This window comes from Notechis scutatus, chromosome 1, assembly GCF_049901735.1.
Source record: "Notechis scutatus isolate UNSWTSFEM ecotype Mainland chromosome 1, rNotScu1.2, whole genome shotgun sequence".
Lineage (NCBI taxonomy): Eukaryota > Metazoa > Chordata > Lepidosauria > Squamata > Elapidae > Notechis > Notechis scutatus.
The window spans coordinates 273,342,839-273,362,086 of NC_142009.1; the positions used below are offsets into that span (position 1 = coordinate 273,342,839).

Genomic DNA, 19,248 nt, shown 5'->3' on the forward strand with positions numbered 1-19,248 from the left:
CCCAGGAGAAAAACAAATATTTTTTGGAAGAAAGAACAAAATCAGATTATTTTGATCAGTTTATCCTTTGTGTGACGCCACAGTTAATTCAGCCATTGTCAGCTGTATAAACCAGCCACTGTAATTTATTCAGTAAGTCACCTTTACATGAATATACAGTATTTGCTGGCTCTATAATTTCTTTGTGAGATGATACCTTAACTTTTGAGGTTTGTTTTAAAGTTTTCGAATTTTAATCACTGAGGTCTTTTTGAGATGAAAGGCAAATTAGGAAGATTTAAATATATACAGAGATACGGCCACCTATTAAACTGTATTATTTCTAAGTCATATTCATTCATCCAGTCATATTTAAAGTTACAATAAGTAAAAAAAAAAGCTGACAAATATCTCCAAAACAAATCCTTTCTAGCAAATGTTATACAGTCTTGGTAGGGTATTCTAGAAGCACAATCTTTTACTTGTTGGGGAATCAATTGAACTTGATGGGTATTTTCTGTAATGACAAATATTTTCCAGTTGACCTCACTTTATACCGGATTACCATGTTGGCTAGCGGTTGTGGAAATTATCATCTAAGACACCTTCACACAATTAAACTGAGAAAATTAAGCCTGCGTGAATAAGATTTATCTCAAATTAATATAATGCTGGGTCTGTTTTATTGTGCCCCCTTTCCAAAGTTACTTCCTTCTAGGATGACACCAAAAAAATTCAATTATTTTATTATTAATTTTCAAGACAAAATGCACAATCCCCGGAAGACGTTATCTTTCCAATGGAATGTTTTTGGGAATAGGATAACCATTTTTTTACTTTAACTTCCCAAGCTTCACATTTTAGCCAGAGTCTGCAATGGGTGATTTTACATTCATGCAGGAGAGAAGTATCACCTCTAAGCTTCATGCCTCACTGCATGTCTGCAGAATGGGCTCAGGGCTTACTCAAATGCAGGTGATTAGACTAAATGGCTGTGGACATTTGCCTAGTGCCTATATAGGCCTGATGATTTGGGAAAGTCGTCCTATTCGACTCCCTAGTAAGAATGACAAGGCAGAAGACATCACTTGGAAGTTAGGAGAGGGAGAAATGTTTTTATGCACCCCTATTTTGAACATGAGACAATAATCCTTTTCCAAATGATCTGTTGTAGATCAGGTTGTTTTTCAGCAGCAGTGGGGAAAGGGAGGAAATGCACTAAAGAAAACATCTTCCAAACCACTGCTATAGGGGTAAGGGAGGGTAGAAGAAACCCAGGTGTGGATGAAACTCACCCCAACCTCAGGCCCAAGTATCCCATTCTGCTGGTTTTTATTCTGCTGGGTTTTTTCTTCTTCTTCTTCCCGTTTACCCAGGATCTCCCTTCTATTTCACCATTCTGCTCCAAGCTGTAAGCCCTGTACTGTGAACTGCCACCAGGTGAGCGTCGCTAGCTACTGCTGTACTGTACAGTTAGTCCTTGAGTTATGACCACAATTGAGCCCGAAATTTATGTTGCTAAGCAAAATATGTGTTAACAGAGCTTCACCCCATTTTACGACTTTTCTTGCCGCTGTTGTTAAGGGAATCCTTACCACTGTTAAGCTAGCAACTAGTAACTCAGTGAATCTGGCTTCTTCCCCATTGGCTTTGCTTGTCAAAAGGTTGCAAAAGCTGATCCCAGGACAATCCCTGGTCAGACTTATGAAGGCAGTTGCTAAGCGTCTGAATTTTTATCACATGACCATTGGGGACGCTGCAAGTGTTTTGTAAGTGTGCAAAACGGTCATATGTCGTCCCCCCCCCAAGAGCTAGCTGTAACTTTGAAGAGGGGGATTTTCCAGTTCCATGTGTGGAGGGTGAAGGATGTGTGTTTGTGTTTATTTTCATGGTCATGGTGTGCACTGAAGATGGCGTTTGATTTCGTTGTACGAGGTGCAATGCCAATAAAAATAAACTAAAATGAGCTTGTTGTTAAGTAGAAGACTACCTGTGTTTATATACAGGCGCTTAGGGGGCCGGTCGCCCGTCCTTTCCCCGCCCAAGCGTTCCGATCCAGGATGCCTGTCCCTTTAAAAACCTACATACCTTGATCTGTCAGAGGCAAAGAGATGGTGGCTTCCCCCCTACTCCCCACCCAACGCCAACCCCAAATTCGAGGCGTGGCGCTCTGCTTTCCCCCCTCTCTGCCTACGTCACCTGCTCTCCTCTTCACCCCCTGCGCTCCCCCCCCCACCTCTTCCCATACGTCGCCCGGTGCCTTTAGAGCTGGACGGACGGAGAGCGGGCTGGGCAAGCGGTTGGGCTCCTTGCCCGCCCCTCCTCCCCTCCCTCCTCCCCTCCCTCCCTGCGTGCGGGCAGAATCTTCTGGGTTGGCACCAATCGCCCCTCGGCGAAATCCCCTCAGAAACAACGCCGCGGCGCGGGAACCAGCAGCCCCGCGCGCCCCGCGCGCCGGGAGGCAGGTCGGAGAGGAGGAAAGGAGGAGGAGGAGGCGGCGGTGCCCCGCTCTTGCCAGGGGGCGACTGGAGGATGGGAGCAAGGAGCCGCGCCGAGCCAAAGGGTGGCAGCAGCCCCAGCCAGCCGGGAGCTTGATTCCTCCGGCGGGGAGAAGGAGAGAGAAGAGGTGGCGGCGGCAGAGGCAGCGGCGGCTTCTAGCTCTCTGGCACCAGAGTCGGAGCTGCTGCTGCTGCTGCTGCTGCTGCCGCCGCCGCCCTGAGAGCGAGGAGGAGCCAAGCAGCGGCTGGCATGGAGCGGAAGAGCCCCGCGACTGCGGGGAAGCCGAACCCGGGCAGCCGGGCAGCAGGGGACGGGCACTGCGCCCAGGGCAGCGGCGGGGCAGCGGCGGGCGCCCAGCTTCGGAGCAGCGGCTGCGGCCAGCTCTCCGTGACTACCGCCGCTTCTCCGGCTGCCGAGCCCGAGCAGCTGATCCGAAGAGCGCTGGACTTCAAAAACCAAGGCGCTCAGTGCTACAAGGAGAAGAAGTGCCGGGAAGCCATCGGCAAGTATCACCGGGCGCTGCTCGAGCTGAAGGGGCTGTTGCTGGCCCAGGAAGACTCCGAGGAGGCCGCTTCGACCGCCTCGACCGCGGGGGCTACCGGCCTGGGCAAACTCTCGGACGAGCAGAGGCAGTTGCTGGACAGCATCGAAATCGACTGTTACAACAGCCTGGCAGGTCGGGCGGACACTTTCGGGGTTTTGGCCCCGGGGTGGGTGGGTGGGAAGTGGGGGAATGGTGAGCGGAGGGGCTGGGAAGGGAAGGTGGCGGGTGCGGAAGGCAGGCGTTTCGCTGCTCGCTCTCGCTCGCTCCCTCTCCCTCCTTTCCTCCCTCCCTCCCTCTCTCTCGCTGGCTTTCTCTCTCTCTCCCTCCCTCCCTCCCTCTCTCTCTCGCTGGCTTTCTCTCTCTCTCCCCTCCCTCCCTCCTCTCCCTCCCTCCCTCTCCCTCCTTTCCTCCCTCCCTCCCTCTCTCTCGCTGGCTTTCTCTCTCTCTCCCTCCCTCCCTCCTCTCTCTCTCGCTGGCTCTCTCTCTCCCTCCTTCCCTCTCTCTCCCCCTCTCTCTCTCTCTCTCTCTCTCCTGGCTTTCTCTCTCTCCCTTTCTCCCTCCCTCCCTCTCTCTCTCTCTCGCTGGCTCTCTCTCCCTCTCTCTCTCCCTCCCTCTCTCTCTCCCTTCTTCCCTCTCTCTCTCTCTCTCTCTCTTTCCTCACTCCCTCTTTCGCTGGCTCTCTCTCTCTCTCCCTGGCTTTCTCCCTCCCTCCATCTCTTCTTCCCTCTCCCTCCCTCCCTCTCTCTCGCTGGCTCTCTCTCTCTCTCTCCCTCCCTCCCTCTCTCCCTCCTTCCCTCTCTCTCTCTTTCCTCTCTCCCTCTTTCGCTGGCTCTCTCTCTCGCTGGCTCTCTCTCCCTCCCTCCTCTCTCTCTCCCTCCCTCTCTCTTTCTCTCTTTCCTCCCTCCCTCTCTCGCTCGCTCTCTCTCTCTCTCTTCCTCCCTTCTTCTCCTTCTTTCCCTTTCTCCCTCTCTCTTTCCTCCCTCCCTCTTTTGCTGGCTCTCTCTCTCGCGCGCTGGCTCTCTCCCTCTCTTTCCCTCCCTCCCTCTCTGTCTTTCTGGCTTGGAGCGCTCCGATCGCGCTTTGCGACTGAAGTTCGTCTGGGAAGCTGAAGGCAAAGGCAAGGGCTTGGGTGGGGGGATCGGAGATAGTTCTTCTAGCCGCAGTTGTATGTAAGTTTGATAGCGAGATCGAGTCAGGAAATAGGGACGATGACAACGACAGGTGTCATTCCCCCCATTCCTCCCGCCTCCCCCAAACTCCGCCTTTCTGCAATGGGCTTGGAAACCTGTGTTGTTGTTGTTTTTCCCCTCCCGAAATCGGACGCTGGGATTTGCTGCCCGCTGCCGTGGAGACGGAAAACATCCCAGATGTGTTTCGAAAGATTCCGTCTATCTAGCCGGAGAAGCGAATAAAGGCCGTATTTATTGAGGATGAATTGGCGTTCTCGGAGGCATACTTTGTAGGTTGCCTCTGTCGTTGCTCTGGTGTGTGTGTGTGTGTGCGCGCGCGCTAACAGCTGAGAAGCACATCTGCTGCAGTGCACCTTTCTACATCGCTAAATAACTAGGGCATAATAAATAGCCGTGGCTATGCATGAAACTTTAAATGGTTGGTTTCCTTGTCCCCAAGGCGCTTGCAAATCCAGTTTACCTAAAGGGAAAAGGATAAAGGGGGGTGTAGGGGGGAGTCATTCTTGCGGCAGATTTCTTCCGGCGTAAGCTGTAATGAAGTAGCACCAGTTCACCCGATTTGTGAAGTATTACTCTCCATAGCTAGTGCTACTAATCTCCCCGTCTTCTAAAGAATCCGCAGGAAATGCTGATTGCGCTTGTGATGTCCAGAAGCAGCAGAACTGCAATCAGTTAGTTGCTTTGTCTTTAACGTGTTGCAAGAGTCTGTTGTTTTCCTAGTTGCAATAGCAGGGTAACACGGTTGCCCTTCTAGAATTTGTCCCTAGGGGAAATATGTGTCCATGTATTCTGCGGGTAATGGTAAAATTAATACACACACACATACACCAGAGCAACTGAATGCTCTCTCTCTCTCTCTCTCTCTCTCTCTCTCTCTCTCTGTGTGTGTGTGTGTGTGTGTGTAAATAGCAGCAATGACCATGGCAGCACAAGAACAGGCATTAAGCACCAGATCCATACCCTAGAAGCAGGGATTTACCACATTAGATAGAACCCAAGGGGTAGATAAGTGTCTCTCAACCTTGGCAACTGAAGGATGTGAGGCCTTTAACTCCCAGAATTCCCCAGCCAGCCATCAAGGAGTTTCCACAGAAGGTCGTGGAGAATAAAAGGGTTAAGAATCTGTGGGAGTTTCAGATCCAGACAGACAGGCAGGAAAGTAGACAATCAACCAGACACTAGTAGTAGTAGACAAATTAACAGACAAAGACCAGAAGAGAGCAGTAGTGATAGATGTAATTGTGCCAAATAACAACCACACCAGGAAGAAGTAGTCCGGGAAGTCTGAAAAGTGCCAGGCTCGAAGAAGGAACTAGAGGAGGTGTGGAAAGCCACAGCCAAAATGGTCCCACTGATGATAAAAGCACTTGGGGCGGTGACTCCAAAACTGGGAGAATGGCTCCAACAAAGGCTCACAGGAACAACATCAGAGCTCTTGATTCAGAAGAAGGAAGTGCTAGGAACAGTTACTGCAACAGATACTGCACAGAACCTTCAAAACACTCAGGCCTTTGATAGAGGACCCAAGGCTGAAGAAGACACATACCACCCACAGGAGTGAGAAGGGAGTGTGTGTGTGTGTGTGTTGCAGTTGTTCAGAGTTGGCTGTTTATTTCCCTTTAGGGGAAAAGTAGAAGACCAAGGGGACTAAATAGAATAGAATACTTTATTGGCCAAGTGTGATTGGACACACAAGGAATTTGTCTTGGTGTAAATACTCTCAGTATACATAAAAGAAGATACATTCGTCAAGAGTCAAGAATCATAAGGTACGACACTTAATGATAGTCATAGGGTACAATAAGCAATCAAATCATACTAGGAAACAGTCAAGTTACAGTCATACAGTCACAAGTGGGAGGGGATGGGTGATAAGGAGTGATGAGAAGATTAACAGTAATAGTAGTGCAGACTTTGTAATAGTTGAACAGTGTTAAGAGAATTATTTGTTTATCAGAGTGATGGCTTTCGGGGAAAAACTGTTCTTGTGTCTAGTTATTCTGGTGTGCAGTGCTCTATAGCATCGTTTTGAGGGAAGGAGTTGAAATAGTTTATGTCCGGGACGTGAGGGGTCTCTAAATATTTTCACAGCCCCCTTTTTGACTTGTGAAGTTTACAGGTCCTCGATTGAAGGCAGGTGGGTAGTAATTGTTTTTTCTGCAGTCCTAATTACTCTCTGAAGTCTGTGTCTGCCCTGTTGGGTTGCAGAACCAAACCAGACAGTTATAGAGGTGCAGATGATAGACTCACTAAAAGTCAAATGTTTCATAAAAAAGAGGATGTATCTGAAGACAATCTATCCTTGGTGGTGGGAGTGGGGAGAGAAAAATGTTCCAGAAACTTTGTGGGGAGAAAGGAAGAGAAAGAGCAGCATTCATTATATCCACCTTGAAACACAGCAACTACAGTAGAGTAGCTGGATTTGTTGTGATTTTTCAAGAGCAATGTAATTAGGAGCCAGCAATTCTATGGCCTGATAATTTGATGATAATAACTTTGAAATGATCGATTGGTTCCCCAGAGATTGCAGCCCATAGATTGTTTTCCAAGACTTCTCTGCTTTTGCAGCTATCAATTATACAGCACTTTTTCCCTCCTCTGCCTGTTTCTTCCAGTTGTTTATCATCAGTTCAATAGTTTCGCATTAATGCTATAATGGCTGGAGTTACCTCTTTCAGAAGTACTGATGCTGAAAAGCGACTTAACAGCATAGGTCTGGGTGGGCATGAAATATTCTTAATTTGATTTTAATGAGCAATTGGAATACCTTTTAAAGAATCCAGAAAAAAGACAGCCTATTTGCTTTTGTCTATTATCTATGGCCGGTAACAACTAGAATGCTAGTATTTAAGTATCTGAGCTGTAAACTGGGAAGGTTCAAATTTCACCCATTCTAAATATTTGATGTGACCCCAACAACTTTGATTTATTCGTGTATCATGGGTAAGGAATCTATAACAGCCTGTTGTATGAACACAGCCTATCAGTCTCTCAGTCAACACAATATTAGCATACTTTGCAGAATTTCTGTAAAGTTTACTGAGATACATAAGGGAAACATTTTAATATTTTTTTTAACAATCCAAGCCCTCTGAAAAAATGTTTTTCAACTTTGTCAACTTTTAAGATGTGTGGACTTCAGCTCCCAGAATTCCCTGGCCAGCATGACCCACCATTTATTGGGAAGGGAAGAGGTGTGAACGTGCATAAACTGAGCAACAGACTTAAGACAAAAGCATTGTTCAGAATATATTTTATTGGGATTAAATGGAATTTTATTGTCTCTTCTTTTGTTTGGATAGGTGCTAGCTTGTTTTTCAGCTTAGTAGTGTGTTGTATGAACCTGGCATTGTTCTATTAAACCATTGTTTATAGTTCTCAGTTTATTGTGGGTTTATTCAGCAAATGATGGCTAAGTAGACACTGTCTTACCATGTGGTATGAACACAGTCACTCTGGATGTAACTTTCATTATAGCCACTCAAATTTCTGTTCCATGTGTTCCATATTTCCCAAGTATCAAGATAAAAGAATTGTATAATAGCAGAGCACTGAAATATAAGGAATTCATGAATGTTACTATCTACTCATTCTGTTTTCCTCCAATCTTATTGGCCTCCCAAGGCCTAGAGTAATGAATTCAATATATTTGCAATGCACCAGATCCAATATATTTGCAATGCACCAAAGGGGGAGAGAGGTATATTTCTTTTTCAATAACCCTCCAGTGCTCCTCCACTTACACTGCTTAACCTAATTCTGAGGTGATGTATTTGTATGTTTCTCTCTGGGTGTCTGGGTGTGAGAAATACATTTGGATTGTACTCTTTTTGGCTTTGTTCCCATCATCCATGGGCTCCAAGCCTGCCTAGTGTCATATTGTGTGTGTGTGTGTGTGTGTGTGTGTGTGTGTGTGTGTATGTATGTGTGTGTGTGTGTGTGTGTATATATATATATATATATATATATATATATATATATATATATATATATATATATATATATATATATATATACATATTATATATATATATATATATATATATATATATATATATATATATAGATAGATAGATAGATAGATAGATAGATAGATAGATCGATCGATCGATCTTTGGTTATTCGGGTTTTCTCCCGCATAAGATTGGAAGTATCTAGGCAACGTTTCGATGAAGTCTCATTCATCATCTTCAGGCTTGTGTCTTCAGCTCTGTGCTTCTCAGAGTGATGTGAGCTTGCAGCTGCTTCTTCCTTTTAACTGCTAGTGGGGGTGTGACTTGATTGGGTGGGGGCTTGGCTGTGTTCTGATTGGGTGGGGGTGTGTTCTCATTGGTTGGGGGTTTGGCTGTGTCATCTCTTTTATTCATGCTATGTGGGCTTTTTTCTATCTCTATGGCTTCTCTGATTATTCTGTTGTTGAAGTGTTCGGTTTTGGCGATAGTTCTAGTATTTCTAAAGTCAATCTCATGTCCTGTGGCTTTGAGGTGTTGGACTAGGGAGGAGGTCGGTTCTTCTTTTTTTATTGAGTTCTTATGTTCTTCGATGCGTGCACTTATTCTTCTGTTAGTTTGTCCAATGTATGTGGTGGGGCAGGCAGTGCAAGGGATTTTGTATACTCCCTGGTCCAACACCTTAGTTTATATATATATAAACTAAGAAGTCCCCCCCTCTCAAAAGATGACAGATGTCATGGAGGATGAGGAGAGGGGGTTCCTTATTTCCAATATGTACATAAGTATTAATCATAAATTATGGTGACAGCCAAGATCAACAAAGAACCTGCCTCTAAGCAGTATAAAGACCACTAGAGTCTGCCAGGAGAGGTTAATCTAATAGCAGAGTTTGGACCTCGAGATCCCAGTGACAGATTCATAGCTTGGAAGCCTAGCCAGGAGCACAAACTCAGCCAGTTGTGCTGGCGAGGTGCTGCACTGTCTCTCAGCTTCTGCAGCATCTCTTTTTACACTATTGGGCCCATTCATCCTTTTTCTGAGTCGACCATCTTGATACGGATGGGAAGAAGCCAAGCCTCATCCTTTTCTGACTCAAGAGGAAAAAACCCATTTCTCATAGAGTCCTCCACTCTCACTAAAAGTAGAACTGCAAGTGAGAATTATAGAATGGAGGCATGGGAGATCACGAGGGATGCTCTTCTGCTTGTAAGTCAAAATGTATGTTTTTCCATACATTTAAGGCAGGTTTTTTTCCAACTTGGGAGGACATGGGATGACAACTTCCATCATCCCCAACCATCCAGTCATGCTGACTAGGAATCATAGGAGTTATAGATTAGCCCTGGTCAATACCTTCAAGTTGGAAAGCCTTCATTAAAGGCTGTACGCACTTCAGATATTTGGGCACCAATAGAGAGATCATTGCTCCATGTTTTATTGTTGAAAACAACACGAACAAGGTTTATACAGAGGAATTGTTTTTGAAGCTGCTCAGATGACAAATGTTCTGACGCTTGTCAAATGACAGTATTTTGATCAGCAACAATTGTTTCAGGCATCCAAGTCGTGCCTCCAAGTTGCAATCAATGAACGGTGAATTTCCGTTGAAGCTATGATAATGCAGCTTTGAGATGCTCATAAAGGCAGCCTGTGCAACATTTAGCCTTTTTTAAAGACACATTTTAACAGATGCAGTATTTTTTTTTCTCCAACCTACATTCTTAGCTGTGATTTGGAGAAAGATGATCAGGTGACATTAAATCTGCTTTTACTTGTACTTGTGCACATGTTCTAACATTGATTTGCTCATCCAAGTGTAATTCTGTATCATTTGGCAGAAGAAAGGGTGGCGAAGTTTGACATTCATTGGTTTGTTTCCATCTCACGTTGCACTTCAAGGCTTACATGGTGTTGTATAGATGCCAGGTCTTTACTATTAATAATTCAGTGGATGCTGAAATGCTCCCTAGTTTTGAAGAATAGATATTGCTAAATGAAAATATCTGCATGATCATCAGATTGGTGGTACCAATCAATCAGGACTGGAAGATAAATAGAGTTGAAAGGTTTACATAAAGAACTGGTTTGCTGAAAGAAACTAGCCAGATATTCAAACTCTGCTTCAGAGTACAAACTATTTCTGATTCTTGTAAGACTTCATTATTATAGATTTAGTTGCTATACATTGTATATATTTATTCAGATCTCACTACACAACATTTTGTGTTCTGGGTGAGTGGATGCAGTTATGTCCCTTAGGGTATTATCTATCCTAGGCCTTACTATAATATAACACGTGCCCAGATCCAGGAACATCTAAAGGGAGATTTAAGAAGTCAAGATGGATCACACATTCAAGACCCCCAACCCTTTTCTCTCATGTGTCTCATGCACCACACATATGGAAGTAAGTGTGACTTCAATAACAGTGAAAATAATGTTATTACGTGTATATGCTGCCTGACTCCCAGTGATGGGTCACTATCTTCATTCGCATACCATCCCAGATACCTCTGTACAAACCTATGTAGAGATTTTATAGCAATCAAAAGAATTTCACTGTGGAGAACTGCTGATGAGGACGAAGGCAATATTTCCTTGTAAGAGTAAACTGGTAGTGCATCATTTATCTTCTGTGTATGCATGCATATGCACAACATGCACATACACTCTAGCTATATATGTGCATGTATGTAAAATTTGCTTGTGCTGTGAATGGGATTTAGATAGGTACAGAACAGCATAATTACCCTTACCCTCTTAGCCCATCCACTAACCAATGAAACTTAGGTACATCTTGCAGATAATACAGTAGACTAAATTAACTTCTTTCAGTCAACAGTGCATAATTCATTTGCCTTGTGCCTCCTCCCCCATACCATATAAAATATAAGCATTACAAGTCTGTAACCTTTGTATTGCCAAAGCTACAGCACAGGGTCATTCAAATTGATAAGTTGAGCCCAAATGGGATTCATAATTAGTGGTTCATTATGTAGTGAAAACCACGGCACTGGCTATGGGGATGCTGGGATGGCCTTAAATGCAAGCACTAATGATACAGCTGCTTTTTCAGTGCTGTTATTACTTCAAATTGTCATCAAATAAGATCTACCTGTATATAGTTTGATTCCCAAAATTCTGCAATTGAAAATGAATTGGCAGAGATTGTTGGCTTAGCATTTGGAATGATTATGGTCAGTTTAGAAACCCTGGATAGCATGTTTAGTATGACAAGATGCTTTTTGGCTTTGGATAAATTCTGAACATTGAATCATTCCATTCACTTTGGGAGGTTGGCTTTGACTTAACCTGATTATTAAGTGACTTGAGGGTAATAAATTATGACTTGAAAACGATCTAACTCATCCCCATCCTTTTATCTATTTATTTAGATAAAATTGTCAGTATCACTGGGAATCTTTGGTTGGATCCATAGAGTGGTCTCTTATGGGCTTTGTCAAATCTAGATTAGCTATCATGTATTATGATTTATAAGAAAATCAAATTCTCTGCAGAGCTCTTTTGATCTGTAGATCAAATATCACAGCAGCTGCTTTCTGAAATGGCTAGATATTAAAAGAACGATCACTCCTACAAAATAAAATTCCATTATTTATGACCAAATGAGTTTGAAGCAGCTATTTAGCTGTGATGTCTTGACTGAATATAACCTTGAATTAGCAATGAACTTGATTTCCTTAAGCCTCCCTCTGAATGAATTTGTGAAATGGGGGTGGGTGGAGGTGTAGGAGCCTTGGCAAATCCTGGTGTTATAATGAAGCTGAACTTGATCATTCCTAGATCAGTAGGCTAGAACTGGATGCTCTTACTCATAATTGATGCATTTCCATAGGACTTAATAATGGATTGCTTTCACAGTTTGACATTTTTCTTTGTCATATTTATTTTTGAATCATATGCTTCTTAAATTGCCTTGAACTTTAAAGCAAACAGCTCTCTTTTAACTTCCTTTCTCCTGGCCCTTAAAAGTCTTTTTCAGTGAGTTGAATGTCACTTCAGCTGAGCGCAGTTCTTGGTGGTACCTGAGTGCATCCACGTGGTTGAGTTAATAACAGTAAAGAACAGGATGTCATTACCACAGAGATCCCCAACCTTTTTTACGCCGCGGCCCGGTATCCCCAACCTTTTTTATGGCGCAGCCCGGTACCAGCATTAGCTGGGCGCCGCCATCTTTTTGAGGAAAAAGTGCTTCCGGTGACCTCACGGAAGCACTTTTCCTCAAAAGATGGCGGCAGCGCTCGGTGAGCTTTTCCGGTAGAAATGGCTTTCTACCCGGAAAAGCTCACGAAGCGCGCGCCGCCATCTTTTTTTGAGGAAAAAGTGCTTCCAGTGAGCTTTCTACCTGGAAAAGCTCACCGGAAGCACTTTTTCATCAAAAAAAGATGGCGGTGCCCAGCAAGCCAGCGGCCCGGTAGGACTTGTTCCACGGACCGGTACCGGTCCGCGGACCGGTGGTTGGGGACCCCTGCATTACCACACTCTGGGATGTTTTCTTCAAGTCCCTGGTATTTTTTCTTTTTTGGGTGGCCACCCACCTAAATACTCCAGTATTGCTCAGCTCTTTCAAGAGCAGTCAAGGTCACCTGCTGTGACAAAAAAAAAATATTTCAAAGTTGGAGAATAGAATAGAATAGAATTCTTTATATAGAATAGAATTGGCCAAGTGTGATTGGACGCACAAGGAATTTGTCTTGGTGCACTATAGGGTAGGGTGATATATATTCTCTGAATCCCCTTTGTATCTTAAAAAAAAATCCACAAAATAAGAGTTGGAATTGTATGGGCTAGCACAGTCTTACATCCACACATGCATTGTGAGGGCTTTGGATAGCCTCAGGATCATCTCCTTGAATTCAGGAGCTGTCTGCCTGTTTGTACCTGTCCATTTCCTGCTTGTGAAAATCAAAGCTGTGGGCCACAATGGTGGAGGGAAGGGAGCCACAGCTTGCCTTGATTTGCTTGCCCGTGCTATGAAATAAGGATGCATGTTGATCTGGAAAACCCTAGAGACGGTCTTTCAGTTTCAGCTCATGCCGAAGCGGTTATTCATCATATTTGAGGCACCCATTATCCCTGAGACTCCAAGCTTTCTGACCTGGTGAGCTCCTGTAGAATTCTGAGCTATTGTGGGAGGGGCTGTTACAGGGAGGCCTGCCAGTCCCAAAATGGTTGCCATGGGGAATAGAGCGTGAATTCACACTCTAAGTGCTACCTGCACTGTTTTAGCCCACCTCCCGGAGAACACTACTTCCTACCCTACTTCTGCGCAGATGGGCCCTGTGGTAAATAAAGCACTGAGTTGTAGCCATTAATTTTAAGGCCCATTTGGACATAGAGGCCTTCTGAGAAAGAGGAGGCTGGAGGCTGATTCATATCTTTGCAGCATGCAAAATTAATCTGAAAAAAAAATTAAACTGGATCAATTGTAATTAATTCATTAAGTTTTATGACCACCCTCGGAGTGAAATGACCAATTTAATCCATCCCCAAATACTACACATCTGGAGCAAAATGAGGCAGAAACTCATCTAAATCAAGGGTGTCCAATCTTGACAACCTTAAGATTTGTGGATTTCAAGCCTCAAAATTCCTCAGCCGGCATGCTCTAAATTTGATCTACAATCTACATGGTAATAAGTACTTCCCCATTTGGATTTTTGCATTTCTCTGAACATAAGATCTTTGTTTTGTTTCTCCCCATCCCCCATCTCTATTAGCTCTCTTAAGAAAACTGATGTTATTACATTTTCCCCACAAAAGCCATAATAAGCCCATGTGGTTAGTGTATGGTTCACTGTGTTGTGTGAACGCAAAGAATTGGGTTGAGTAAGTGGGGCTCAGTTTCCCATGTGTAAGTCTTTTGTGCAGCATACCTACATTCACCAAATAATTCATGCAAGAATATCAGTTATACCTTGTCAGGAAGGCAGTAATAAATGTATTTAAGCTGCCACAAGATTTTCTTCTTTTAAAGATAAAAGGCTTAGCTTTATAGCACCAAGAGGAGGCCTCCAGCTTTTTCCTTAAGTCTTACTAAAACCTGGAGCAGGACCCCATTTGTGGACAGGAATCAGAGGCAATCCACATAAATGTTCTTTTACTGCAATAACTAGAATCTATAAGAATTAGAAGTCTATAAATAACTATTCTTCCATTATCTAGCATCATCATGGGGTGGCTTGGTTCATAATTATCACACTGCCTAGATGTGAAGTGGGATTTTCATGCAGAGAGGATAGCATTCCTAGCAGATTGTAAAATCTACATATCTGTCTTTCTGTACAATTGTAGCTAAATATGTCTCTCCCATTAAATATTTTGCAATCTTTAACTGTCCAAGTCAACTGCATGTCCCTGGGTAAAATTAGAGTAAACTCTAAGTAGCTAAGAAATTTTGGAATTTAAAGCAATGGTTCTGTCTAAGTCACTCCTATCAAATATGGCATTATGGAATTGTTCTGATCCAGCCTTAGCAAGTAATGATAAGTTGCTTACTCGCATGTAAAAACAAGCCCCTTTTCAAACAGAGTAGGAATTATTTTATTCATGTGGATAAAAACAAAAATTAAACATAATTAGTCCCAACAAACCAGGCCAAGAAATCCAAATTGCTTGCTGTATCCTAAAAGCGAACAGTTGTCTGCAGCCACTCCCAAACCCCTATTTATTTCCCAGCCAGGGAGGGGCTGGCTAACATCCACATCTGCTTTTGTTTGAGAGCTGGCTTATTGTTTTCCTTTGCTCTCCTCTCCTTTCCTCTCTGGGCATACACGCATCTGGGATGGAGCCCCCCATCAGCTCAGACCCCAAAAACAGCTAGCGCCCCCACCTGGTGGAGGAGAGAAGGCCCCGGGTCTGCCTGTGTCTCTGATGCTGTTTCCTGATCAGAGCCTTCCAAAGGCTCCAATGCTGGCCCAGGTTCTCCCTCAATCTTCTCCTCGTCTGACTCTTTTGCTAGCTCTGCTGGTAGCTGACGGGCCACAACAGGAGTTTTCAGTCAATTTAATGGGAGAAAACCATTCTGTTTCTAGAATCAAAGGTGGTCTTCTGCTACTTGGCCTCAGCTCAGAGGTTTTACGGACACGTCCAAGTCATTTTCTTGGCAAAAGTATGAAAGGGGTTTGCCATCACTGCCTTCCCAGTCTAGACTATAGTCGCGTGTTTCTTGGTGGTCTCATAAATATTAGCCAAGGTTAGGCAGGTGCTGCAACCTCTTTAGACCTTTCAAGGATTAGTAACACTAAAGCTGAGATAACAGATAGAGTCCAACGTTACCATTCCTGTCAGAATAACATAAGTGGTAAGACCTTCCAAAATGTAAGCAGACCATTTCACACCAAACCAGCAGCATCTTCCCAAGCAGCTCTGACCACTTGCTGCAGTTTGTCACTCTTGATGTTTGCAGCTGGGTGTCCTGTTGTTACTGGCAAGATAGCTATTTTGATTAAAGAGCAAAAAATGAAATTTCCATCAGAGGAAAAAAATGCTTGTGCTTTGTGGTGTCTTGGTGAAAAGCTGTTTGTTTATCCATTGGAATGATTGGAACACAACACTCAGCAGAGTCACTTGCAGTGCTACTCCCAAGACACAATCTGTGTAGATCCCTAGAGTATAGTAAACAAAGAGGACATCAGCCTGTTCTTGCCAAACATCTACAAGTCATTTTAAGCCTCTTCCCATTCTGTACTCTAAGTTCATATTGCAATAAGGTAAAGGAAAAGGTTCCCCTCGCACATACGTGCTAATCATTTCCGGCTCTAGGGGGTAGTGCTCATCTCCATTACAAAGCCGAAGAGCAAACACTGTACATTTCCGTGGTCATGTGGCCGGCTTGACTAAATTCCAAAGGTGCACATAATGCTGCTACCTTCCCACCAAAGTGGTCCCTATTTTTCTACTTGCATTTTTTACATGCTTTCGAACTCCTAGGTTGACAGAAGCTGGGACAAGTAAGGGGAGCTCACTTCATTACGAGGTGCCAGGGATTCGAACCGCCGAACTGCCAACCTTTCTGATCGACAAGCTCAGCGTCTTAGCTACCGAGCCACCACATCCCTGTATTGCAGTAGTTGTGCTTAAAGTCAAGAAAGCCTTTGCACCCTACATGGCTGAAAGCAGCATCCTGATCTGAGGATTGTAAACCTGAATTTACATTTAGTTTCATGCAACTGGATTGTGGAAGGAGGTGTGCCTTCTTCTAGCTCCCTAAAGCTATTTCTAGAAATTCTATACAGGCAGGGCAGGATTCTACTAAACACACTAAAGATAAAAAGCAGATACTTGATAGCTTTTAAGTACCTGGGCAGAGGCACCTACTATTTTGTAGGGCTTTTTTCAGGATCCTGTAGGAGTTGCCCCTCTGGGGAGAAGAGAAGACATTTCTATAAGTGTAGCATGTACCCAAATCTGGATCCAGCTTGCTATGTCAATTCATTTAAAATCTGATTCATTCCTATTAAAATCTGCTTAAATAGCTTTACTGTTGATGCTTCCCATCTGATGGAAAATTTAAAACAGGAGTAAGCAATCTTCAGGCTGAACGCTGAACTGCACCACTGAATTGGCCAAAATCTAAATTTTAATTTAAGTTGAGTTGAATTAATGTTATTCAAATTAAATACAATTAAATACAATATTCCTCATATATTTAGCCTCTTTTCCTTTCAGGTTCCTTTCAGCACCAAATTTTGGATCAGGTTTTAGGATTACTTTCAAGGTTACTTTGAGGAACAGCCTGTAGATTTACATCCCTCTTCAACAGCATGTAAACATATTACATTAGTTGTAGGTGCACGCATGTAGGTTTTCTTATAGAATTAGATAAGTGGAATTTGGGACAGCAGGATTGAAGACAGCAACCTAATATCACTTCCCATGATTGAATCTATGCATTCAACCTTCTCACCCATGTCATGAGAACTAGCCTTCTCAAATTTACCTTTCCAGCTTAAGATCTGTCAGTTCGTATTTTTCAACGAATCCTGATATTTGTCAGGTGATGCGTTCGTTAACCAGGATATATGAGTGATTGGTGTGGTCCAAAAATCCCAAAACTCACACATTTGGTTCTGCTGTCTACATAAGGGAAACATGGAAGAAGCATCATCAACCCCAAAGCCATAAACAGAGTCTCCAGTTAGATCCAGGAATCGGAAGTCATCACCAGCTAGTTTGAAAATACCATTCATATTCCTGAATTGGCACCTGCCCTTCTCATTTAAGGAAAGAAATGAGAAATTAAATATTATGCTACATTTCAGGATAAATCATCTTCTCGCAGCAAACAATACAGTCATGCTAGATTGCACATTTAAAAAAAAATATTAAACCGCAACATCTAAAACAGATAAAACAAATACATTTAACATCAAATGTAATACTGCAGCAGAGAAAATGGCGAGAGTCGTGTCAATCTTTCAAAAACCAACTGGAACAGAACGGCCTTTAGAACCTCTCCAAAATCCCCCAAAAGAATTGTGAAATCTTTCTGAGTTTGGAATCCCAGACATGCTATGCCAGTGATTTCTACTCCTTAGTCAACTTTCAAACCTTCTTGCTGGTGGACCTAAGAACACAGTTATATCAGTGTGTGTGTGTGTGTGTGCGTGTGTGTGTCTGTGTATGCACATGCATATGCATATGTGTGCCAGTTTGGTCTTGTGGTTAAGGCACCAGGCTAGAAAGCAGGAGGCTGTGAGTTCTAGTCCTTGTCTTAGCCATGACAATCAGCTGGGTGACCTTGGGCCAATCACTTGCTTTGACCCCAACCCAAGTCACAAGATTGTTATTGTGGAAAAAAATAGGAGGAGGAAGGTATATTGGATAATTCTCCACCTCAAGTTATTTGTAAAAGAAATAAATATGGGATGCAAATAAATATGCATGCATGCACATACTTTGTTAGATAATTAAAAATAATAAGAATAGCAGTGCAGACAAAAAAAGAACCCACAAATGCTAAATGCATCAACTATTATAAAATATTAACAAACTGTATCATCTAAATGAACAATTACACTGTAAATGAACTGCATATAATGTTAAAAAAAATTGGAAAGTAAAGAAAGAATTGAGAGAAAAGGAGCTGGAAGTTTTGTGTAATAAAGAACTTCAGAAAAATTTACCATAATACTTGAAAATTTTCTTCCTTGCCCCTTTGTCAAAAGAAATTAATCATAAGCCACATGTTATTAGCAGCTCATTACTGCAATTTAAAGCAGACATCATCCTAATGTTAAATATGTGTTTTTTTAAATTTATTTCGCATATTTTTTAAGCCACCCATTTCTCTCAAAGAGGGACTCTAGGCAGTGCACACAATAAAATATCAAAATAGTAGTTATATATACTATATATATATAAAAGTTAAAAATTTGAACAGGAGGCAAGAGGTTAAAATTACAGTAGTTAAAAGTTGGAGAAGGCAGAGCTTCCTGGGGACTAAACAGTCCCAATTTGTCTGAAATTGCCCCCCTGATCCCACGTCCGCATTAATTGATCTCTTGATTCTGAACACAGATTATGTGGTCAAGAAGAGCATATCCTTATTCAGCAGCAAAGTTGCGTCCCGAGGTCATGCTCACTGTCTTATGCATTTTAAACCAAAAGTACTGGATAAATTATAACCATCATGGGATAAAGCCAAACTATGAGATTAAATGTTCTAATCATGACTTGCATGATCTCCAACAGCACGACAATTGTAAGTAATTCTTGTTAAGTATAATAAAAGGTAAAGGATTCTACTATCTAGCTGAGTCCAACTCTAGGGGGACCACTTCACAGGGTGGTTAAGAGAAAATACTACAAATTATGTTTGCCAGCTTCAGTTACTTATAAAGCAATAAAGTGGGATAACACTGTAGTAAACAAACAAGTAAGTAAATAGTATATTTCTAATATACATGGAGGTATGTATATATGTTTACCCAAGTTTCCATGACGGATTTTGTGGTTATATTGCAGAACATCTGGAGCAGAAGCTGAGCAAGTCTCATTCCTTGAGCAGAGGGTATCTGCTTCCCAATTAGTTATCTCAGTACTGTTTGCAAATGCAAAG

General features: G+C 42.9%; 1 protein-coding gene across 2 annotated transcripts in view; it reads left to right on the plus strand.

Moving 5' to 3' along the window:
• The first annotated feature begins 2,213 nt into the window (after positions 1-2,213).
• The window catches only part of TTC9 (tetratricopeptide repeat domain 9), a 35,551-nt gene continuing 18,516 nt past the window's right edge, over positions 2,214-19,248 (plus strand). Inside the window, exon 1 of one of the 2 annotated variants that reach the window (XM_087951533.1) lies at positions 2,214-3,154. In XM_087951533.1, coding sequence (XP_087807659.1) covers positions 2,728-3,154 — 427 coding nt within the window. In that variant the 5' untranslated portion in view covers positions 2,214-2,727. The remainder of the gene's footprint in view (positions 3,155-19,248) is intronic. The other variant, XR_015746711.1, reaches the window with a different exon arrangement.